Below are 22957 nucleotides of genomic sequence, written 5' to 3'. Positions count from 1 at the left end.
GAAATTGGTATGATGATGCGATTGTATTCATTTGATGCATATTTTACTTGTTTTATGTGGTTATGGTTGAATTGGAAAACTGAAAATTAAAGGTAAACGAAAAATTGTTTGATTAAGTGGATAGATGAAACGACAACCTTACTGGATATCTTGAGAGATGATGGACGGACCAGATATATAGAGAACTTTACCATGAACGTTGCCTCATACCGGACGGGGTATCGAGGTTTGGTAATTTGGTGCTCATACCAGACGAGGTATGAGGACGATCCGTTTTACCCTCATACCGGACGGGGTATTGAAAGATGATATCTTTTGGTGTTCATACCGAATAGGGTATGAGCACGGCCCGTTAATTAAAAATGTAAAAAAAGAGAGTTCATGCGTAGTGAGGACATCTCTATGGACCCCTATGAATACCAGTAAGCTGATAAAGAGAAGGTTGTTGTTCAAACTGATCGTATATAAAATTATGATATGTGTTATGTTATTGACTCTATAGGTTGCTTTTAATAATCTCGTTACGGTAAGTATGCGGTAAATAATTTTATTTATGACAAACGAATTTACTTAAATTAAGAGCTCTATTAGTTATTTTTATGATTTCTATCAACCTTCATTTTTTTTTATCGGTGAGTAGCGTAATATTCGCACTATACTAGTGTAACTCACTCTTTCATTAACCATTTCAAATCAAGAAGATTAGAATACAGAACCCGATGCACAAGAGGGTTGCGAGTAGGACATTCAGTTTGTTTACTTTTAATTTATTTCTTTAGTTATTAGTTATTTTTTTAAAAATAGTTACTCCCGTAAGTCTCATTAGGTACTTTCAGTTATTGTGTAAGAAATATAAATGCTAACTTATTGCTTTGATTCCGCACTAAATTTATAATTTATCACATTTGGAGTTCATGGGCCGTTTTATTATTTGTTTTAAAAAATTGAAGTTATGAATTTAAAAAGGTTAAAGTTATAAAATAAAAAATTTGGTTAAAATTATTGATTAATTTAATTTAAACTCTAAAAACAAAATATTTTTTATAAATAAATTTAAATTGTAATAAATAAATAAATAATCAAACTAATTGAAAATAAATACAATTGATTCATTCAATTTTAATAAAGTAATCAATTTTCAACCTCAATATGTACGATATAATTTTAAGAATTTAAAAATTATATTTAACTGTTTGAACACCAGAATCGAATCATATAATTATATATATCATCAATACAAACAATACTTTCAAAATACACATAATTGTACAATATTTAATTATGAAAAAAATATCTTCTGAAAATAGCTCTTATTTAAAAATGCATAATAATAAGTTCAGTTAAAGCTCCTCATAGAAAATGACGCTAATGCCCAACAAAATTGGCAAACCTAAGAATAAAAAAAAAAAAAAAAAGAAAGAAACGAATGCGTGTTAAAATGTTAAATGTTTGAATAATAAAAGATATATAAATTAAATTAATATTTTGTGTATATTAAATAAGTAAAATAAAAATTAAAAGAAAATAAAATAAATTTCAAACTAAATTTACGCTGTAATATTTGTTTTCTTATATTTAAATAGTAAAATTTAGTAAATAATTAGAACAATAGGCAACATCTTATTTTTATTTTTTATTTTTATTTTTTGTGGTCAAATCTAATTTTTGTCCACCATGAGGGTATATCTGTAAATAAACCAAAATATGGGGTCTAACAATTTTAAATTATGAGTAGCTACGATCAGTCAAGCTGCTTCTCCCCTTCATGACCTGACGAAAGAAACCGCCAACTTTCTCTTCCTCCTCTCTTCCTCCTCTCTTCCGCTCCTCACAGTTTCCCATAAACCGAAAACAAAACTTTAACAAAACCGGTTACAGTGAGAGAGAATTGGCTTCGCTGTCTGCCTAAGACAGAGGAAGAGAAATGGCAATTCATGAACCGCAGCGTCAACATCGAGCATCTAGAGCTAGACCGGGCGCCAGGCCGGTATCGCAGCAGCAACAGCCGGTACGGGGCAGGGTTCCGTTGAAGCAGCTGTTACGGGTGGCGTCGATAGCGTGCGGGATACAATTCGGATGGGCTTTGCAGCTCTCTCTGCTGACTCCGTACGTGCAGGAGCTGGGAATCCCTCACGCATGGGCCAGCGTTATATGGCTCTGCGGGCCGCTATCTGGCCTGGTGGTGCAGCCACTAGTCGGCCACATGAGCGATCGCTGCACCAGTCGGTTTGGCCGTCGTAGGCCTTTCATCGTCGCCGGTGCGGTATCGATCTCTGTAGCGGTCTTGATCATCGGCCATTCCGCTGATATCGGATGGTTGCTTGGGGATAGAGGAAACTTGAAACCTAGGGCGATTGCGGTCTTTGTGTTCGGGTTTTGGATTCTAGACGTGGCTAACAACATGACTCAGGGTCCCTGTAGAGCTCTTCTTGCTGATCTTACTGGTAAGTTAGGTTTAAATTTTCAATTTTATTCTTCTTGTTTCTATTTTGGTGATTCTTTGTTAATTATTTGGAATTGGATGGAACCCTAATCGAGTCCATTTTGTGTGATCTTAATTAACTTTTCAAGGATTTATCTGAATGTTGCTCAGATATTGTGTACCTCACTTCCTGGTATATTTGTTTGTTTGTTTTTTTTTTCTTTTATTTTCTTTTTAAATTTTTATTTTTAGAAAATAAAACAAGAGGTCATCATATAATTTTCATTGGTGTCTTTTTTCTTAATTATTGTTCTGCAAATAGTTTAACTTTACTAATTTGTTAATGGACAGTTATGCCCTGGTACAGATTGGGAATTTACAATCCTATCTTCTGTTTGGTATTTTATTTCCTTGTCTTCTTAGTGATAGTGTGATACTTCTCAACTCGTATTAATATTGTGCTATGTGGGCATTAGCGCGAATGGTCGTCTAGGCAAAGAAACAATAAAGGTATTTACAGATAAATGATTGAATAACTGCATGTGGAAATTTAAAGCATTTAAAGTTTAAACTTTAATGATGCTGGTCCACCCGGACCACCATCTGACATCCATTACCAATTAAGAATGCAAGTAATATAGGTACAATCACATCTGAATGGGGGTATATAATACATATCTTAGTATTGAGTTGGTAGGATCATTTGAGATTCTTCAAATTCAATTAGCTCTCCATGTAGAATTTATACTTGGGCCCAGGTTGCTTTAAAATAGTGTTATGTGAGGCAGGAATCTGATATCTCAGTTGGTTCTTGCATGGTTTGCTTTAAACTAGCGTTTTTACAACAGCTCAGATGGTTGTCGGGATTTCTCTCTTGTTTTTTTGTTTGGTTTTGCTTTTCAGCTTTTTTACCTGTTTCAACTGAGTTTACTGTATTTACGCTGTGGCAAATATACTCCTAGTTTAAGTCGCTAATTAAGTATTGATGCAATTAAGTATTGATGCATTGTTTCATTTCATCCTTCCGTGCTGCAATTGGTCCACTCTCTAATACTTGCTAATTCTGTTGGGTTTGAGCTGCATGGGGACCTCCCTCAAGCATATTTGTTTTTAAATATCTTTGAATTGCTTAATCCTAGGATGTTGGACCACCATTGTATTGTAGAGGGGCATGCAGCTTGAGGTCTTCCCAACAGGGACAGATAGAATTATATCATTTCGAGGACAACAACAAGGGCTTTCTTATTAATCTTCTTCTCCCTGAACATGTGTACTAATGACCTTTGAGAGAAATGGCTTTTGTTGTCACTTTTCTCATTATCCTAAATCTTTGAGTATGCTTTTTGAGAACCCACTGAGTTCTACTATGTTTCTTGTAAGCTTGATTTTTTATTCAGGTTTTAGCATTTACGGTACCTTACATCTGGGTGGTACATGTATTTTCTGCCAGTTTGTCTTGAACCTATGAGTGTCCCTAGAACGTAATTGTGTAGGAACCTTTTCATATAATGTTGTGGATTTTAGAACTGGGCAGTCCTTAATTAGACGTCAGTAGGTCGTTACAGTCTCCGTACTCAACTATCTGTCAAAATACAAAGAAGTCTCTTAGATATAATCATTACTTATTATTCATAGGTTATTGCACTCAGTCCTGCAGACAAGATCCCAAATGTTGATTAGTAGACCCATCTTCATTAGATACAGTTTTTAAGGGGGCCTGGTGGTAGAAGAGCTACTGTGATTGGCTGCAGACGAGGCATCACATATCAGTTTAGCTGACCTATCTCCATTTGATGCTCATTTTAAAGAAGGTTAGTGGTAAGCCTACTATATTCAACCACCTAGGTCAGCACCAAGTACGCCTAGAACTGAAACACTTCTTGAGTGGCTGACCACCGACCTAAAGGACTCTTGACGCCAGACAGGTGGACTAGGCGCCCTCATTTGTACTCACTTACCCCAGACAATGGGCTGCTGCCCTAATAGTCCTAGCACTATAATCTTGGGATTCAACCCAACAGGTCTACATGTTCTTATACCAGCTGCATTGGAAGAAGACTGACAGTACAAACAGCCAATCATATCAAGTGAGATCCTTAAAATTCAGATATTAATGTTAAAGGGTCACCTCTGAAGATACCACTATAGGAGCCTTGACACCCGGCAAAAAGCTGCTTCAATAAGCTGCAATTACTCCTTGCTTGCCGGAAACAGTCAAGTTCTTACTAATACTCCCTCTGATCCAGACAAAGGTAATCTTTTTCTACCCAATTTTCCAAGCTGCTATCTAGCTACTCCTCGCTCTTCTTTTTCCACAGCTATTGACTTGATCGTTAAAGTGTTTATGCAAGAAAAACTGTCATCTCACAGAACTCCTATTCGTTTTGCATTTCCAAACTATACCCATTACTTCTTTGACTTGTTACTTTTTATCGTTTAAATGTTCAGGCTACTGATATTTAATGGAGGGAAAGTATGTCCTTAATTCTTGCATCTCTTAGTGAGTTGGATGAAATTTTTGGTTCTCTCTCTTCCACAAAATTTGATTTAAAGCTTTCTAAGATTCAGGTCAAAGAAAAAAGAGTTGTGTCTATCCGTCTTATCGATTTATTGTCTAAATTTGGAAATGGGAACTAAGGGCTGATTTTTTTTTTGTTAGTTGAGTAAACTAAGGGCTGAAGTTCAGTTCATCATACCTCCGCATAAAAACTAAATATGCTTATGCTTCTGAAACTTGAAAGCAGAACAAGAACAGGTAAGCCAATGAAAGAGCTTGATGTTGAAGAATTATGAGAATACTATTATTATTGTTTTTATTATTAAAATCTTTAGTGTTTATTTTAGATTTATATTCCTAAATAGGTAGTCGTTTAGTATTATTCTAATTATATTACTATTTAGTTATATTTAATTCTTAGATTAGTTAAGATCTGTTTTTCTTATTTAATTAGGAATTATATTATTTTCTAGAAGTAAATTTTCTTTTTTCTTTTTAATCCTTGTCCTTATAGAATTAGTGTTGAAAACACTATATGTAAAAGTCCAAAATTTAATTGAATGAAAATATTGAATTAATGAAATATAAGCGGAAACAATTTAGAATTTAGGGTTTACATTTATTGTACAGTTAAATCAGAATGTCCAATAGAATTACGAGAATATCCCTTAAAAAAAATTAAAATAACAGAAATAGAAATGTAACTAGAAAACTATAGGGTCGACCTCCGCAGTGCAACTCTGATGGAAAACGAGAGACAACTTTTAGTTGCTAACTTTCTTACTATTCAGGATCCGGATCTTGGTCGTTCTGATATGAAATTATTAAATAAGGGGAATGAGTTATACTAGTTCAGTAAGAATATCAACACTTAACAATTGATACGAAAAACCAAATGTTGGTAAAAATCACAAAACAACCAATGAAGTCATTTTTCTTTTTAGATAAATTCATTTAATTTTAAAAACGTAATTCATACTCACCTTTTAGGTTTTCAAATACGACTTGGGAAGACAATAATCAAGATAGTAATTCATTAGATATTATAAGAAACAACAATAATCAAACTTTACCTTTTCACTTACTTACCGGTATCTTTGGGGGTCCATAGGAGTTCCCCCTATACGTGAACCCAATATCCAATCTATTAAATAACCAGCCGTCCTCATACCCAGTCTGATAATGGGCGCCAAATGTACTATCGGCTCAATATCCCTTCTGGTATGAGGGTGAACAAATACTTTTCAACCCCTTCCAGTATGGAATTTCTCGGCCCCATTCGCTTGAGATAATATTGATAGTAGGGTTTGCCCTATGTATCGGGTCTGTACACCTTTTCCTGTGATACTCGGTAAGCCTTCCACATACATATCATCATCATAAACTAATAATCAATTACATACAAAAATCTTGTTTTATAATTTCAGAACATTATAATGATAATTAAACGACAATATAATTTGGTACCTTAATTACTAAGAAAACGTTGTCAGGGCATTTATTTCAAACCGATCAACAGATATGGATAAAACGGTTAAGTAAGCTAATGAACAAGAAGACAATTAAAATCAATAAATTAAAGCATACAATGTAACAGTAAGCAATTTAAGCAACACAAAAACAAATAGACAACATAAATAAATTATACATTGACCAGTTACCGGCTCCATCGATGACCTGTATTTCGTTAATAAAAGATTGTCAATATTCACAAATTTCACTGTTTATTATTATTTAAACTTTAATTAACCGTAACGAGAGAAAGGGTGAGAGATTCTTAACTCGGGTCGGTGTTCGAAACACCACCTTTTTCACTGCACTTCTCGGCGATTTATGGATTTCTTGAGTTTTTTCTGCGAAAATCGAAAACACTAGTAACGTATATTGAAATATTCAAAAAAGGCAAAAAATAAAGGTTTTCAAATTTTTCGGCCGGTTTAAGGTTTCAGCATCGTGCCAGCTCCGCTTCCTACGGCGGTGTCTCCTCTCAGCTTGGCCGGTTTCTGTTGGTTCTGTGTGAAAACCTGCAAAATTCGAGGTTAGGTGGCCTTTATTGGCTGAAAAAAGGAAAAAATTGAAGTTTACTGGCAGGGTGGTTTTCTGGTGCGGTGACTTCGCCGTTTCTCTCTCATGGCCAGGAATTTTTTTCGGTCATCCTGCACCAGAAAAGAGTAAGGAATACAATGGTCAGAAAATGGAAGGAAACGGGAAGGGGGTTCGGGCTCACTAGAGGGATTTTAGGTTGCGGGTGCAACGGTTTGGCCTAGCTTTGCCCTCGATTTCTGGCTTTCTTTTGGTTTTTCGGTGCCGATATGGTTGTGAGGAGGTTTAGAATTGAATTTCGAAGCGAAAGGGGAAAAAAACTCACATTCCCGGCGTCGGCGGCGATGGCGGCCAGTCTTCTTATCTGGCTACTGGTTCGCTTTCCGGCTGCCCCTCTTCTTCTCCGATTTCCACTGGCGGTTAGGGTTAAGGTTTCTTGTGGAAGGAGTTTAAATACTTATCTTCATTAGATCAAAGCCATTTGTTGGAGGAGACGTGACCCATTCTCGACCGTTGGGTCGATCCTATATGGGAAGCAAATCTGAACCTCACGATCAGCTAAAATCAGAATCGTTCGATCGTGCCTGAAGGGGAAACAAATCTGGGCCGTCTGTGCGCGCGGGAGTAGATCTGGATCGTCGGATCTATTGGCACGCAGACTTCTCGCGTAGCTGCCCGCATTGACGTGTGTTTGCCACGCAATGCACGGCGACCGGCCGCGCTTCTGATGTTGCGGTCCACGTGGCCATTTTTCTTATTATTTTCACTTTTGCTCCAGTTTTTTAGATTTCTTTTCAAATAGGTCTTTTCTTATTTCTACTTTGGCCATGACTTTTGAAAATTGTTTTCAAATACACCCAAAACATATATTTCTTTAAAATTTCAATTGAAAATTAAAAGTTTAATTTCTCTGAATTATTTATTATTATAATTTAATTATTCCGGGTCTAAATTTTGGATCCGGGTGTTACAACTCTTCCTCCTTTAAGAAAATTCGGTTATTCAAATTTGTCACTCTCTCACTAGTCAAACAATTAAGGGTAATAGAACATGAAGTCTGATTCCAGCTCCCAAGTGGTCTCGTCTTGCGAGTGATTGTGTCATAGGACTTTGATGAAGGGAATTTTTCTGTTGCGAAACATTCTGCTCTTCCGGTCCAAAATACCAATCGGTATCTCCTTGTAGGATAGATTCTCCTGAAGTGGAAGTGGCTCATAAGACAAGACATGTGAGGGGTTTGGATTATAATTGCGTTGCATAGGCACATGAAATACATTATGGACTCTAAATAGTTTTGGAGATAGTGTTAATCTATAGCTGGACGTCCCAATCCTGTCCAAGATCTCAAACGGTTTGATAAACTGAGGATTCAACTTCCCCCTCTTTCCAAACCTATTGATACCCTTAAAGGGAGTGAATTTAAAGAACACTCGATTGCCCTTCTCAAATTCCAAATCTCTCATTCGGGTGTCTGCATAACTTTTCTATCTATTCTGGGCTGTTTGGATATTCTTCTTGATTCTAACTATCTTCGCTGTGGTCTCATCTACAAGGTCTGGGCCTATCAATTTCCTATAACTCATCTCTTCCCAACAGATTGGTGATCTATACGATCGGCCATACAATGATTCATATGGGGTTATGCTAATACTTGTTTGATAACTGTTATTGTAAGCGAACTCTATCAGGAGTAGGTAGTTATCCTAATACCCTCCGAAATCTAGAACACAACCCCTGAGCATATCCTCCAGTATGTGAATAGTTCGTTCTAATTGTTCATTTGTTTGAAGGTAGAATGCTGTACTAAAAGATAGTTTTGTCCCAATTGTTTGCTGAAAATTTGTCCAAAATCGAGAGGTGAACCTGGGGTATCTATCTGATACCATTGTTACCGGAACTCTATGTAGTCTAACTATCTCCCGAATATAGATTCTAGCTAGCTTGTCCAAGAGGTTAGTCATTTTGATAGTCAGGAAATGAGGACTTAGTGAGTTGGTCAACAATTATCCAAATTGCATCATGCCCCGCGTGTTCTAGGCAGTCATGTTATAAAATCTATAATGATATGTTCCCACTTTCACTCCGGAATTGGTAGTGACTGAAGTAGTCCGCCTGGACGTTGATGCTCTATCTTGATCTATTGACATACAAGACACTTGGAGACGAAATTGATAATTTTCCTTTTCATCCGGTCCACAAGAATCGAGGTCGCATGCTTTGATACATCTTAGTACTTCCGGGATGCATGATGAACTTTGAACTGTGAGCCTCTGTCATGATATCATTTTTCAGTTCACTGTCATTTAGAACACATATCTTGTCCTGTAATCTGAGCAATCCATCGGTAGAGATTCGGAATTCTGAATTTAAAGCTTGTTCTGTATCCTTTCTAGAGCTATTAGAGTGAGATCAGTCAGTTAAGTTTCCTTTATTTTCTGAACCAATTCAGGTTGGATTGCTAAATGGGCCAGACATGTGGCCCTTTTTAAATCCTGGAGCTATATCTGTTAAACAGCTTTTATTACCCTGCATTCAAAAACTATTATGTGAGCCAACATACTTGCATTCTTCCTGCTGAGAGCGTTAGCTACCACATTACCCTTACCTGAGTGATACAAGATATTACAATCGTAGTTTTTGAGGAGATCTATCCAATGCCTTTGATGTATGTTGAGATCTTTCTGAGTGAATATATGCTTTAAACTCTTATGGTTTGTATAAATTTCAAATGTCTCCCCATACAAGTAGTGGCGTCAGGTCTTTAAGGCGTGAATAATGGTGGCAAGTTTCAAGTTGTGGGTGGGATAATTCTTTTCATGAGTTTCTAGCTGTTTGGAATCATAAGCTATGACCTTTTCATGCTTCATCAGAATGCAACCCAATCCTTGGTAGGACGCATCACTATATACTATATATCTATTTGTCCCACTCGGCAGGGGCAAAATTGGCGCGGTAGTCAACTGTTTCTCGAGTTCTGTAAAGTTTCTTTCACATTCATTATTCTACTCAAACTTGACGTTTTTCTTCATAAGTCGGGTCAGGGGGGCGGTTAGGCTTGAAAACCCTTCTATAAACCTGCAGTAATAACTTGTCATGGCCAAAAAGCTTCGAACTTCCTGAACCGAAGTCAACTGCTTCCAACGCATCACTGCATTAATCTTCTCGGGATTCACTGACAACCCATCCTTTAATATTATGTGCCATAAGAAGGAAGTTTGCTCGAAGCAAAACCCACACTTACTCAGTTTTGCATATAGTTTTCTTTTCCCTGAGAACCTGTAAAATTTGAGTCAGATGCTGAGCGTGTGTTCCTCTCTGCTATTTGAATAAACCATGATATCATCAATAAACATTATGATGAACTGATCCAAGAACGATTTGAAGACCTTGTTCATCAAGTTTATGAAGATAACAGGTGCATTGGTTAACGCGAATGACATGATTAGGAACTAATGGTGCACATATCGAGTTCTGAAGATCGTCTTAGGGATGTCTTATGTCTTGATCTTTACCTGATGGTAACCCGAACGCAAATCAATCTTGGAGAAAATCAGAGCACTCTGTAACTGATCAAAAAGATCATCAATCCTTGAAGGGGTACTTGTTTTTGATTGTGACTCTATTCAATTCTCTGTAGTCAGTACACAACCTCAAAAGACCCATCACTTTTCCCTGCAAACGTGACTCCAGCATCTCAGGGAGATATACTATGTCAGATGAACCCATTATCCTGCAATTCCTTGATTTGTTTCATCAGTTCTTCCATCTCAACACGACTTATTCGTTTAGGGGCAACTGAGATGGGCTGGGTATCATACTGAAGATCTATGACAAATTCAACTTCTTTATTCGGCAGTCCTGGTAGTTCGTCAGGGAATATGTCCGAAAAACCTTGAACCACACGAATCTCTTGAATGTAAATTTCTTTTTTAGGCTTGCCTAATATAGAAAAGAATAGTTGAATTAAGACATCTGATAAACAATGCAGTTATCATAAGTGAATAATATTTAAAATTTTTATTAATTTGTGAAAGACTTTTCGTTAGTAAGGTTGAATACAAGATTCTTATGAAAACAATTCATGGTGGCGTGATATGCCGTTAACTAGTTCATTCTCAGAATTACATCAAAATCCCCGATGTCTAGTATTATCAGATTTACACTCAATTTTTTAACTGCTATTTTTACGATATAAGTTTTGTATATGTCATTTCCTAGTAGTGTCCAATTCTCAGGTGTAGGCACAAATAGTACAGAATCAAGACTTTAGGTAACACATTTAAATTTTTTGTAAAAGTATGTGAAATAAAAGAATGTGAAGCACCAGTATCAATTAAAACATGTGCAATGTGGTTACAAATAGTGCACGTACTCTGTATTACGTTCGGGTTGGCTTCAGTATCTTGCTGGGTGAGGGTATAAACTCTGCCATGGATTGAAGGTCTGGTCTGATTTTGATTCCGCAGGCACTCTCTTGCGTAGTGTTGGAAACTTCTGCATATGCGGCAGGTGTTATTTTTGAGATGATAACAGAGTCGATTCCCATGGTTCTTGCCACAGTACTTGCAAATCTTGCTGCGTCCTATTGCCGGAGCTTGAGGAAGAGCTTGAGTTGCGGGCCTACGTCTCTTGTTCTGCTGATTCAGTGCAGTAGGCGCTGGCTTGCGATGTGGAACCGGGGCTTTGGGGTTGATCATTGATGGAGGAAAGATGCAGATGTTCCTTTCTATCGGTTGTGCCTTAGCTAAAACTGCTGAGTAGGTGTTGAGCTCGAATACATACAGTTGCTGTCTAATCTCGGGATGGAAGCCCCATTCAAACTTTCTTGCTTTTCGGCCTTTGTTCATCATGCTCTCAGGAGAGTACCGGCCCAATTTCAGGAATTTCTAGGCATACTCATACACTGTCATATCCCTCTGGACCAGATGTGCAAACTCTATCTCCTTCAAATGCCAAAAGTGTTTTAGGAGGTACTCTGCGTTGAAAACTGTCAAGAACTGTTTCCAGGTAACTGGGATGGGCAGGATGTCCTGCTTCAGTTGCCACCAACGCACTGCTTCAGTTGCTACCAACGCGCTGCTTCACCCATGAGCATGTAAGTGGCAAGTATAACTTTCTGTTCGGGAACTACCCCAAGAGTTATGAAGGTCTTTTCTGTCTCTGCTAATCAGTACTAAGTTTCTTTAAAAGTGGATGCTCCTGCAAAAGTAGATGGGTGAAGTCTTTTATATCTCTCAATGTAGGCTGGGTCCATCACGAGTAGAGCTGGGTCTTGGTGAAAAGGAACTGTATTATGCTGGAGAGGGACTGAGTGACCCTGTGGCGGCACCTGGTTGTATGGTGGGGGCACCAGATTGTATTGTGGTGGTGTCGGATGATACGGTGGAGGAGTAGGGTTGTATTGAGGTGGCACTAAATCTTCTCGTTGTGGGGGTGGCTCGTACTGTGGCAGTGGTGGAGGAGGATCAGGCAGCTCTCTCCTTTCTTCACTCGCCTGCTGAGCAGAGATAAGTCTCTCCAGCATCTCGAAGAGCCGATCGGCATCCTCTTGAAGCGACTCATCTCGGGCTGCTCTGTTCAGTGAGGGTCTTCCTCTCCTTATGTTCTTATACCTGTATTTCACAACGAAAGGTTGAGAGTTGGGTTATATTGAATGATTCTAACCTTTTGTGCAACAAATAGTTTCGAGGAATACGACTTTGATACCAACTATAAAAGCCCAAAATTTAATTGAATGGAAACACTGAATTAATGAAATATAAGCGGAAGCAATTGAGAATTTAAGGTTTACATTCATTGCACAGTTAAAATCAGAATGCCCAATAGGGTTACAGGAATGCCCCTTAAAGGAGATTAAAATAATAGACAGAAATGTAACTAGAAAACCATAGGGTCGACTTCCGCAGTGCAACTCTAATGGAAAACAGGAGACAACTTTTAGTCGCTAATTTTCTTATTGTTCAGGATATGGATCTTGGTCGTCCTTATATGAAATGGTTAAATAAGGAGAATGAGTTACACTAGCCCAATAAGAATATCAACACTTAACAACCGATACGGAAAACCAAATGTTGGTAAAAATTATAAAACAACTAATGAAGTCATTTTTCTTTTTAGGTAAATTCATTTAATTTTAAAAACGTTGTTCATACTCACATTTTAGGTTCTCAAATACAACTTGTGCAAGCAATAATCAAGATATTAATTCATTAGATATTACAAGAAACAACAATAATCAAACTTTACCTTTTCACTTATCGGTATCTCTGGGGGTCAATAGCGGTTCCCTCTACATGTGAACCCAATATCCAATCTATTAAATAACCGGTCGTCCCCATACCCCGTCCGGTAATAGGCGCCAAACATACCACTGGCTCAATACTCCGTCCGGTATGAGGTGAACAAATACTTCCTAATCCCTTTCGGTATTGGACTTTTTAGTCTCGTTCGACTGAAGTAATATTCACAGTAGAGTTTGCCCTATGTAGCGAGTCCGTACACCCTTTCCCATGACACCTAGTAAGCTTTTCACATACATATCCTCATCATAAACTAATCATTAATTACATACAAAAATTTTGTTTCATAATTTCAGGACATTATAACGAAAATTAAACAGCAATATAATTTGGTACTTTAATCACTAAGAAAATGTTGACAGAGCATTTATTTCAAACCAATCAACAGATATGGATAAAACGGTCAAGTAAACTAATGAACGAGAAGACAATTAAAATCAATAAATTAAAGCATACGATGTAATAGTAAGCAAGTTAGGTAACATAAAAATAAATAGGTAGGACAAATAAACTATATATTGACCAGTTATCGGCTTTATCGATGACCTATATTTTGTTAATAAAAGATTGCCAATATTCACAAATTTCAACGTTTATTATTATTTAAACTTAACTGTAACGGAAGAAAGGATGAGGAATTCTTATCCCGGGTTGGTATTCGAGACATTGTCTTTTTCATTGCACTTCCCGGTGGTTCCCGAATTTTTTGGGTTTTTTCTGCGAAAACCGAAAACACGCATCACATATCTCAAAATACTCAAAAAGGGCTAAAAATAACGGTTTTAGAATTTTTTGGCCGGTTTAGGGTTCCAGCACAGCGCCGGCTCTGCTGCCTACGACGATGTCTCCTCTCGGTCTGGCCTGTTTCGACCGGTCCTGTGTGAAAATCTGCAAAATTCGAGGTTAGGTGGCCTCTATTGGCCGGAAAAAGGAAAAACCCGAAGCTTACCGGCGGGGTGGCTTTCCGGTGCGGTGGCTCTGTTGTTCCTCTCTCGCGGTTGGGGATTTTCTTCTGTCATCTTGTACCAGAAAAGAGTAAGGAATACAGTGGTCGGAAAATGGAAGGAAACGGGAAGGGTGTTCGGGCTCACTGGAGGGATTTTAGGTTGCGGGTGCGGCGGCTCGGCCAAGCTCTGCCCTCGGTTTCTGGCTTTCCTTTTGGTTTTTCGGCCCCGATATAGTTGTGGGGAGGCTTAGAATTGAATTTCGAAGCGAAAGGGGGAAAAACTCACCTCCTTAGCATCAGCAGCGGGCTTCGGTACGACGGCGACGGCGGCCGGTCTACTGGTTCGCTTTCCGGCTGCTCCTCTTCTTCTTCTCCAATTTCCTCTAGCGGCTAGGGTTAGGGTTTCTTGTGGAAGAGGAGTCTAAATACTCATTTTCATTAAATTATAGTCGTTCGTTCGAGAAGACGTGACCCATTCTCGATCGTTGGATCAATCCTATCTGGGGAACGAATCTGGATCGTATGATCAGATAAAATTAGGATCGTTTGATCGCCATGAAGGGGAAACGAATCTGGGCCGTCCATGTGCGCGGGAGCAGATCTGAGCAGTCAGATCTGTTGGTACACAGATCACCCGTGTGGACGCATGTCTGCCACGCGGTGCACGGCAACCGGCCGTGCTGCTGACGTGGCGGTCCATGTGGCCATTTTTATATTATTTTCACTTTTGTCCCAGTTTTTTAGATTTCTTTTTAAATAGATCATTTTTTATTTATATTTTAACCATGACTTTTAAAAATTATTTTCAAATACATCAAAAACATATATTTCTTCAAAATTTTTATTAAAAATTAAAAAATAAATTTTTCTAAATTATTTATTATTATAATTTGATTATCCCGGACTTAAATTCTGAACTTGAGTATTACACTATATATGTGAGCCATATGAGTTGTGATAATGTAGAGTCAACTTTAATAAATTTGTTCGTTATTTTTCAATGAGTAATTATTTTCTTAATGGATTCTAAGAACTGTTTTCTGGTGGATTTAAGTAAAGCACTAACAAATTCTAGATTATTTGTCTTGCTTGCATGTTATCAAAGCACTCTCATAAACTTGAACAAGATCAAACAAATTTATTCGTGCTTCTGTTCTACCTAGGAGTTTTTGGAATTGCTATCAGTTTGGAGATCCTTGTACTTGCCTGTTTAGAATAGAGTTTAATTGTCTTTGGCTGAATTTTGATGACAACGAGGGGTGATACAGTCTTTAAGGTCTGGTAGTATATCATTTTTTCAAGAAAACTACTTGCCTACCACTGGGCATTTGTGGCTGGCAGTAACTGCTTGATGACTTTCAGAAAAGAGATGTTTATTTATGCTGATACAAGGGAGTTTTTCATAGATTCAGTAGAAGATATCTCATTGGGAGGACTGAAATGTAGCAAAGTGGAGTATAATGTAGAATCGGTTGAGAAAAAATAGAGAAAAAAATCTAATCCACAATCACAAAGATTCAGATCATCAACCAAAAGCGTAGGGTTATTTAGGCATTGAAGTATGAGAGAATATCTGTATCACTCATCTATTCGTAATGTTTCTAAGATCGTTCTATCTGTAGAATATTGATAATAAATAGCAACTAAATAGGATCCTAACTAAATAAAGAATAATAAACCATCTCAATTCCTAATAAATATCTTTAGTAGTTGCTAAATAAAATAAATATCTTTAGTGATGCGCAAAAGATCATAATTACATAAATATCTCCTGACATTGGAATACTTCCATTCTTGGGTCTTCCTTATTAGCATAACTGAAGACTATAGTTTTGTTTTCTGTTGCTTTATCTCTTATAGAAGTATAGTGGTTTCAGGCAACATCTTGTTCTTGTGAGATACTTAAAAAGTGATTGTCTCGCATTAGAAAGTAGTGGATCCTGTCTTAGGTTTAAGCTTTTGGGTTAAAGTGGCATCTTAAACTATATGCCTGAACACTTACTTGATGGAGTTGTAGGCTGTGCTCTTCCGTAGTTAATTTTATGAGCATGTTAAAGATTTAATCTTCCTTATTGTATGTTTAAAGACCTGAGATTTTTTTTGTAAATAAAATATGGCAAAATATCCGTTTTGGAACTAATCACTCATTTAACATCTCCAGTTATGGAGGAGAAGAAAAGAGTTTAGATGCAAGTTGATATCACTATAGATGAGATAGCATATAATGTCTTTGGTGCATAAATTGTTTTATGTTGATAATTTTTACGGTTCTAAGTACTTTATATTAGGATGTCCTTTGAGCAAAAATTGTCCATTAGTCTAGATTCAGCTGTCAGTCCATCGTGCCCTAGTTTTTTTATGTGAATTGGTGTTCTAGGTTGTAACAAGGTCATGCTTGATTGTAATCAATTGCTTTGTCTGCTCATGTGTAATTGACTGATCATTTTTATATTGGCTTATACTTTAGTAAGAATAAGAAAATAAAATAGCTGCTTTGATAATTAACAGATCCGTACACCTAGCGTATCAAGATGGTGTATTTAATGCTTATAGATCTCTCTGCTAGTAATTCTTCATTTACCTAAAGAAAAACTGCTAAGTTATTAGATTTTTATGTATCAAATTGAAAATTTTAGTTCACAAAGATGATAAAAAACATGTGATGTCTTGGCAGCTTTCATATTTCTGCTTTTCATCCATGCCCTTGCCCACATCTTTTCTTTTTCAGGAATCATGCTCAGCATTTTCCTATACAACGTGATGAGAAGAAATAAACTTGATTATTAAACGAGTCATTTCGCACTTCTTGTTCTGAAAATATCATGAGGGATGCCTAGAATATTTATATTTCTCATTGATTTTCACAGAAAATAGGAAAAAGTACATTGGTCATGGTACATTCTTTTGTGACTGCTGGATATTGAAATATAAAACACATAAAAGAAAACATAGCAATATTTTGATGTTTGCTTTGGATGTCTTTTCATCATGTCAGGAAAGGATCACAGAAGGACTCGAGTGGCAAATGCTTACTTCTCCCTATTCATGGCTGTTGGCAATGTTCTTGGCTATGCCACTGGATCATATAGTGGTTGGTTTAAAATCTTTCGATTTACAGTGACTGCTGCCTGCAATCCTGAATGTGCCAATCTCAAGTCTGCTTTCTATCTAGATATTATTTTTGTTGTGATCACTACATATATAAGTATCTCCGCTGCTCATGAAGTGCCTTTAGGCTCATCAACCCCCTTTGCTGAAGAGGGACCTGGAGAGTCAAGCAGTGCTGAGGAAGCTTTCCTCTGGGAATTATTTGGTACTTTTAAATATTTCTCAGGGACAATATGGATAATCTTGTTGGTTACAGCTTTGACTTGGATTGGATGGTTTCCATTTATTCTTTTTGATACTGATTGGATGGGTCGAGAGATATATGGTGGTGAGCCAAATCAAGGTCAAAATTATAACAATGGTGTCAGAATGGGTGCTCTTGGCCTCATGTTGAATTCTGTTGTTCTTGGAATAACTTCTGTGCTAATGGAGAAACTTTGTAGGAAGTGGGGAGCTGGTTTTGTATGGGGAATTTCAAACATCGTAATGGCTCTTTGCTTTCTTTTAATGCTCATAATTACTTTTGTTGCAAAACATATGAGCTACATTGGCAGAGATCCACCTCCAGAGAGCATTGTAATTACTGCACTTCTCATCTTTGCAGTTCTTGGTGTTCCTTTGGCGGTAAGTTATTCATTTCCTCCAAATTATGAGCTTGGTCTTCTGTTAGATTTTTTGAGTAACACTTGAAAATAAAAGTATAGGAGTGGATAAAATCTTCCACCCCCCTTCCACCACCAATGCAATCACCGAAAAATAAGGAAACAAAGGCGAAGTGGGATGAGGAGAGCTGGAAGAGAGAACATAGATTCCTAATTCATGAACTATGCATTATAAATCTCGCCGTTCCAGGGTCCCATCAACTCAATCTCAACTTGATCTCCCAAGTCAGGAACTTACATAGCTGCTCATTTGTTGTCTCTGGGATACCCGTAGTTTGAATGTTAATACTGCATTTGGCTTTCTGCCAAGCTTGAAGTTTGGGGACCATGTCCTTGCTCTGCATTAGGAGGTCAGTGGGGATAATCCTTTTTCATCCATTAGGATGGAGCAAAGGAAGAGTCCATCAATGCCCTGACTTGTCGAAACCTCTCTCTCTCAGTATTTCTTTTTGTATATATATTGCTTCTAGTATCAAGTATCTTTTGTGCCCTCAACCTAGTAAGCACTAAGTTTTTCATATTATTGTGATCACATTATTAAAATTTTTAACTTTTTTATTTAAACACTAATTTATACGTATGACAAATTACATGTTCAACTCTTGTAGTTTGGCCTTTCTCAAAGTCAAACCTATGGTTTCTTTTGTAGCACCCCACCATCTTATGGATTTACTATTGGTCAATCTGCATCCCTCCAGTTGTTTTTGAAAACCTTTTAGGAATATTGCGAATTTTACCCGCCAATTGTTTTAAACGATATCCTTATTGAACATCAATACAAGGGCAATAAAAACTGAAATATAATGTCTTACCTTAGCAAAAATGAAAATTTTACAAATGACATGTTAAACATTTTAAACTACAAAGTTAGGAGTTTAAGATTGTCTTTAAAAATGTCAAAATATGATGAATGTGCAAGTGCATGAACAAGCAAAGGCATACTATTTACATGCATACATTTATAGTTATTTATTTCTAGCCCCGTCTTGGATATTTTTCCACCTCTCATGAGACATCCTCATTGGGATGTTTGTGTGGCAATTTGGAAGAACTTGATAAATCTGCTTAATTTATGTTTTACAGATCACTTACAGTGTTCCATATGCCTTGATTTCCACACGGATTGAGTCTCTGGGCCTTGGCCAAGGTGGGCACTTAATTAGTTATTATATCAGAAAATTTTCTTCCAGATGTTTCCTGACATCATATCTTGGTGGCTAATTTTTGCAGGTTTATCTATGGGTGTTCTTAATCTGGCCATCGTGATCCCACAGGTATTTTCTTGCTCTCTCATTCATATGGATTAAATTTTTTTCATGCTGTCCAAACAAATGGCAGTTGATCTTTTTCTGACAAATGTGATTAGACAGTACTGTTGTAGGCAGTTACATGCATTTATGCATTAGTAATTTCAATGTAGTGGTAAATCTTTTCATTGTGTTTCAGCAAAGAAAAGAAATCCTTTATTGTGATTTTCTGTCATGGGCAAAGAGGACATTTCCAATTAGTTAACTTGCCACATGATCTAGCTTTACCTTGTCTCATGAAGGTGGAGTGCGCAATTGATCATCAGATATATTGAGTTATCAAGCCATGAATAAATAAGCTGGCGTTAATTACTAAGGTTTTTTTTTTGCGGAACTCCAATGATTGCATGGTGGCAATGAACTCATGAACAAGAAAAGTTTGTTAATTTGTATGACGCGATGGTCGATTAAGACTTCAGAAATAATTCACATAACGTGAGTAAACTTTAATTAGAAATAATATATATGTTTTATCAATAAACAAATTTGAAATACTGGTGTATGCGATTGCAATATCTCAATTTCAGTATCAAATTTGATGTTGTGCTGTTGTTTCTGAGAAGTCATTTAGTTTTGTGAAATTTTCACAAGAAAGTCTGGACCACTTCAATTATAATTGCTCCCAATGCCTCAGAATTTAGTCTCCCTCCATCTACTTTTCAGTAGAGGATGAGTGTCATCCTTTTCGAACTGAGATATGCCAAGACATTAAATGACCCTCAGTTGCTTTCAGTTCCTTGAAGTAATTAGGAATATGTACTTTATTGATCATAGAATTACTCCCAATGCCTCAGAAATTAGTCTCCCTCCACCTACTCTTCAGTGGTGTCATCTTTTCGAACTGAGATATGCCAAGACATTAAATAACCTCAGTTACTTTCATTTGAAGTAATTAGGAATGTATACTTTATTGATCATGGAATCACTCGGGTCTTTTGGCCAATTAAGAAATGCCATTCTCTATGTTGTCGGTTGGAAATTGTTTGTATTATTTGTACTAAATTAATGTTCAACATAAGGTGATGGTGTTGTTATGCAAATTGCAGATTGTACAGATGATTCTGTACAGGAATGTGTTGGCAGGATGTGTTTCACTTTTATTTTTTAGCCCATGTAACAAATTATTGTTGTCTGGAAGCAGGTGGTGGTCTCTTTGGGAAGCGGACCATGGGATCAACTGTTTGGTGGTGGAAATTCGCCGGCCTTTGGTGTAGGAGCAATTGCAGCCTTAGTGAGTGGAATAATAGCAATCTTAGCTATTCCTCGAACAAGTGCTCAAAAACCCAGGCCCCTACCATGAGGTATTTATTCCTCATTTTGAGGTATTTTGCTCCTCATACGAGGTGTTTTGGTGTATCTATTCTTTTCCCATGACAATCTATCAATACAAATGATCAAATGTTTTTGGAATAGAATTTGTAAATAGCTATTGCTGTTTCTATTGATTACTAAATTCAATTCTTTTGAAGTTTTGTTTTCTTGTTTTTTCTTCTTTGTAGACACTTCAATGCTAAAGAGTTTCCTTCCTTTCATTGTAACCCTGGTAATTGTACTGAATTGCTAGGTGAAAAGGTTTCTAATTTTTGAATTGTGTGCGAGTTTCGACAATATATCTATTTTTATGGGCGTTTTTGAACTTCTATGAGTTTCCTCTTTAAGGGCTTAAGTGGTCCTGCAACTGAGTCTCTAGTCACAACAGGGGTGATGAATGTGATATGTGAAGATGATGGATGCTTACCTACCTATTCATTTTCTCATATACATAGCTGATGAGGTTAGCTATCTAGAAATTCAAGTGGGGAATTTCCTAAAAGACAATTAGCACAGTGCTGGAAATGTTACTTTGGGGCTTACTGCTACAGAAATGCAAATGAAGTCTCAAGTGTAGATTCCTGTTTTACTTAAAAGGCTGCTTCCTTACTGATCAAGATAAGTTGCTGTTGAATGGGATTTATTCCCTCCTTAGGAGACATCGTTATTTTTAAAAGGCCAAAAGGTGATCGTCCCTTGCAGGTCCAATCACGAGGTATCGGAATCTCATGCATTACACTGAATTTGTTGTATGAATGTGATTAATTGTGCTTTGTGGAGAACAGTTATTATGTGAGTTGTGCTGATTAAAACATTGACGAAGACATGTTTTGTGCTCTGTTTTTTCGCCAAAGATGTGTGATTTTTATGGAAGGTCCTTCATGTTAGTATTCATTTTCTAATTTCTTTTCTTCTTCCGGAGGGAAAAAAAAAAAGAAAACGGATATCGTTTTGTACCTGCATGTGGAATAAATTCTTCTGACTACTGCACTTAACAGTATCAACTGAAAGATGCAATACTTGTCCATAGGCTAGAGTAGCATTTGAAAGACCTGCCTCATGGATAGTTTTTTCTTATGAGGTAATAATTACCGCTGGACATGCCAGAAGATTATTCCATGGCTGTAACCAGGATAGACTGAAATGATTGTTGGACATTTTGGTCGTCAAAAGGATCTTCTTATGTAAGTTTACATGATAATTGAGATGGAAAACAGTAGCCTACGTATGCTTGAGATGGCAGAGTATATGCATGTGAGCATATAATATAGCTGGCTGTTGATTTTGACAGAAACTGGGAGTCGAGTCTTGCTGGACATTGCATCTTTCCCCTTAAGAAGTTGAGTAAAAAATTGATCTGGGTTACAAGTTTATGAGCGTTTTTACATGGTGAGATGTTGGAGTGGAGGAATACATACAGTGTAACTTCAGGGCATCCCTGCCTAGCTAAGCATCAAACCTTTTCCAGTAAGAAAAAAAAGGGAGGGGAAGGATGGAATCGATGAATTTGTTCAGTTTCTAGAGTATAATCTTTTAATTAATGTCAAATCCTGAAAGGTCTTGTCATTATTGCATATCCTTTTCCCTCTTCTGAAACTTGCATTTGATATTGTATTTCTTTTTTCTTTTCCGCCTTTTCCTTTTAGTTTATTGTGATTCCAATCAATAAAATTCTGCTGAATGCCACTACTACAACAACTTGGTGTAAAATTATAAATCTGATTGAATGGTGCAAGCAAAATGGAATCACCATGTGATCGCCAGGAAGTGTCTTCTATTACACAATCTGGTGGGATTTACATTTTGAGAACCCCACTTCCCAAATTAGGATGCTAATTTGGATAGGGATGTTTTTTTTTTTCTTTTCTTTCTTTTTGAATTTATCATCTGAAGATATTTATATAAAATTCTTTAATTCTTTTTTAATTGTTGCACAAAGTTTAGTCCATTGGTTGTGTTGCATGACACATTGCTCTCATCTACAGAAACTTATTGAGCTGGAGACACATGGAATCTGACATGGGCATGTATGGATTTCAGAGAAGTAATATCCCATTATGTAATACAGAGGGAACAAAGAGAAATCTGGTTCTCGAAGCTCCTCAGAGTATGATATAAAAAAAACATTAAAAAAGAAAAGAGAGAATATTGGAGTTGAACTGGGTGCAGATGGTAATTGCTTGGGGAAGGTGATGGCAGATTTTGCAGAGGACTCTGGTTCTGTTGCCGCACAGTGACAGACACAGCCAGGCCTCTCCTTCCCGCAGAGAGACAATCTAATCCCTTGTTGTGAAAAAAGTGATACAAATCAAATGGTTTCAATTGGAGCACGTAATTGTCCCTCAGTGTTCCCTTTCTTCCA

At 37.0% G+C, this 22957-nt stretch overlaps 1 protein-coding gene across 5 annotated transcripts; it reads left to right on the top strand.

Annotated features, from left to right (window-relative positions):
* The first annotated feature begins 1755 nt into the window (after positions 1–1755).
* SUT4 (sucrose transporter 4) lies at positions 1756–22957 on the top strand. Of its 5 annotated transcripts, XM_022054708.2 has the most exons (7): positions 1758–2444; positions 17203–17939; positions 19061–19124; positions 19208–19251; positions 20426–20585; positions 20784–20827; positions 20984–21489. In XM_022054708.2, the coding sequence occupies exons 1-5, from the start codon at positions 1925–1927 to the stop codon at positions 20582–20584; spliced, it is 1524 nt and encodes a 507-aa protein (XP_021910400.2). In that variant the 5' UTR covers positions 1758–1924; the 3' UTR covers position 20585; positions 20784–20827; positions 20984–21489. The 5 variants fall into 5 exon arrangements, 4 of the variants coding, with proteins under 4 accessions (XP_021910400.2, XP_088077437.1, XP_088077435.1 ...); XM_088221311.1 differs by lacking the exons at positions 20784–20827; positions 20984–21489 and adding an exon at positions 22581–22957; XM_088221309.1 differs by lacking the exon at positions 20784–20827.

This window comes from Carica papaya, chromosome 1 (genome assembly GCF_054855325.1).
Source record: "Carica papaya isolate Zhongbai chromosome 1, ASM5485532v1, whole genome shotgun sequence".
Lineage (NCBI taxonomy): Eukaryota > Viridiplantae > Streptophyta > Magnoliopsida > Brassicales > Caricaceae > Carica > Carica papaya.
Note: the sequence above shows the minus strand (reverse complement) of the source record. Positions and strands in the feature narration are given on the sequence as shown.

What these genes read in the sequence shown, in the direction of transcription:
- SUT4 (XM_088221311.1), top strand. Translation starts at nt 1,925, where the DNA reads ATGGCAATTCATGAACCGCAGCGTCAACATCGAGCATCTAGAGCTAGA. An exon ending in GTCTCTGGGCCTTGGCCAAG is followed by an intron (nt 19,125 to 19,207) that starts GTGGGCACTTAA and finishes TAATTTTTGCAG; the next exon opens with GTTTATCTATGGGTGTTCTT. An exon ending in TGGCCATCGTGATCCCACAG is followed by an intron (nt 19,252 to 20,425) that starts GTATTTTCTTGC and finishes GTCTGGAAGCAG; the next exon opens with GTGGTGGTCTCTTTGGGAAG.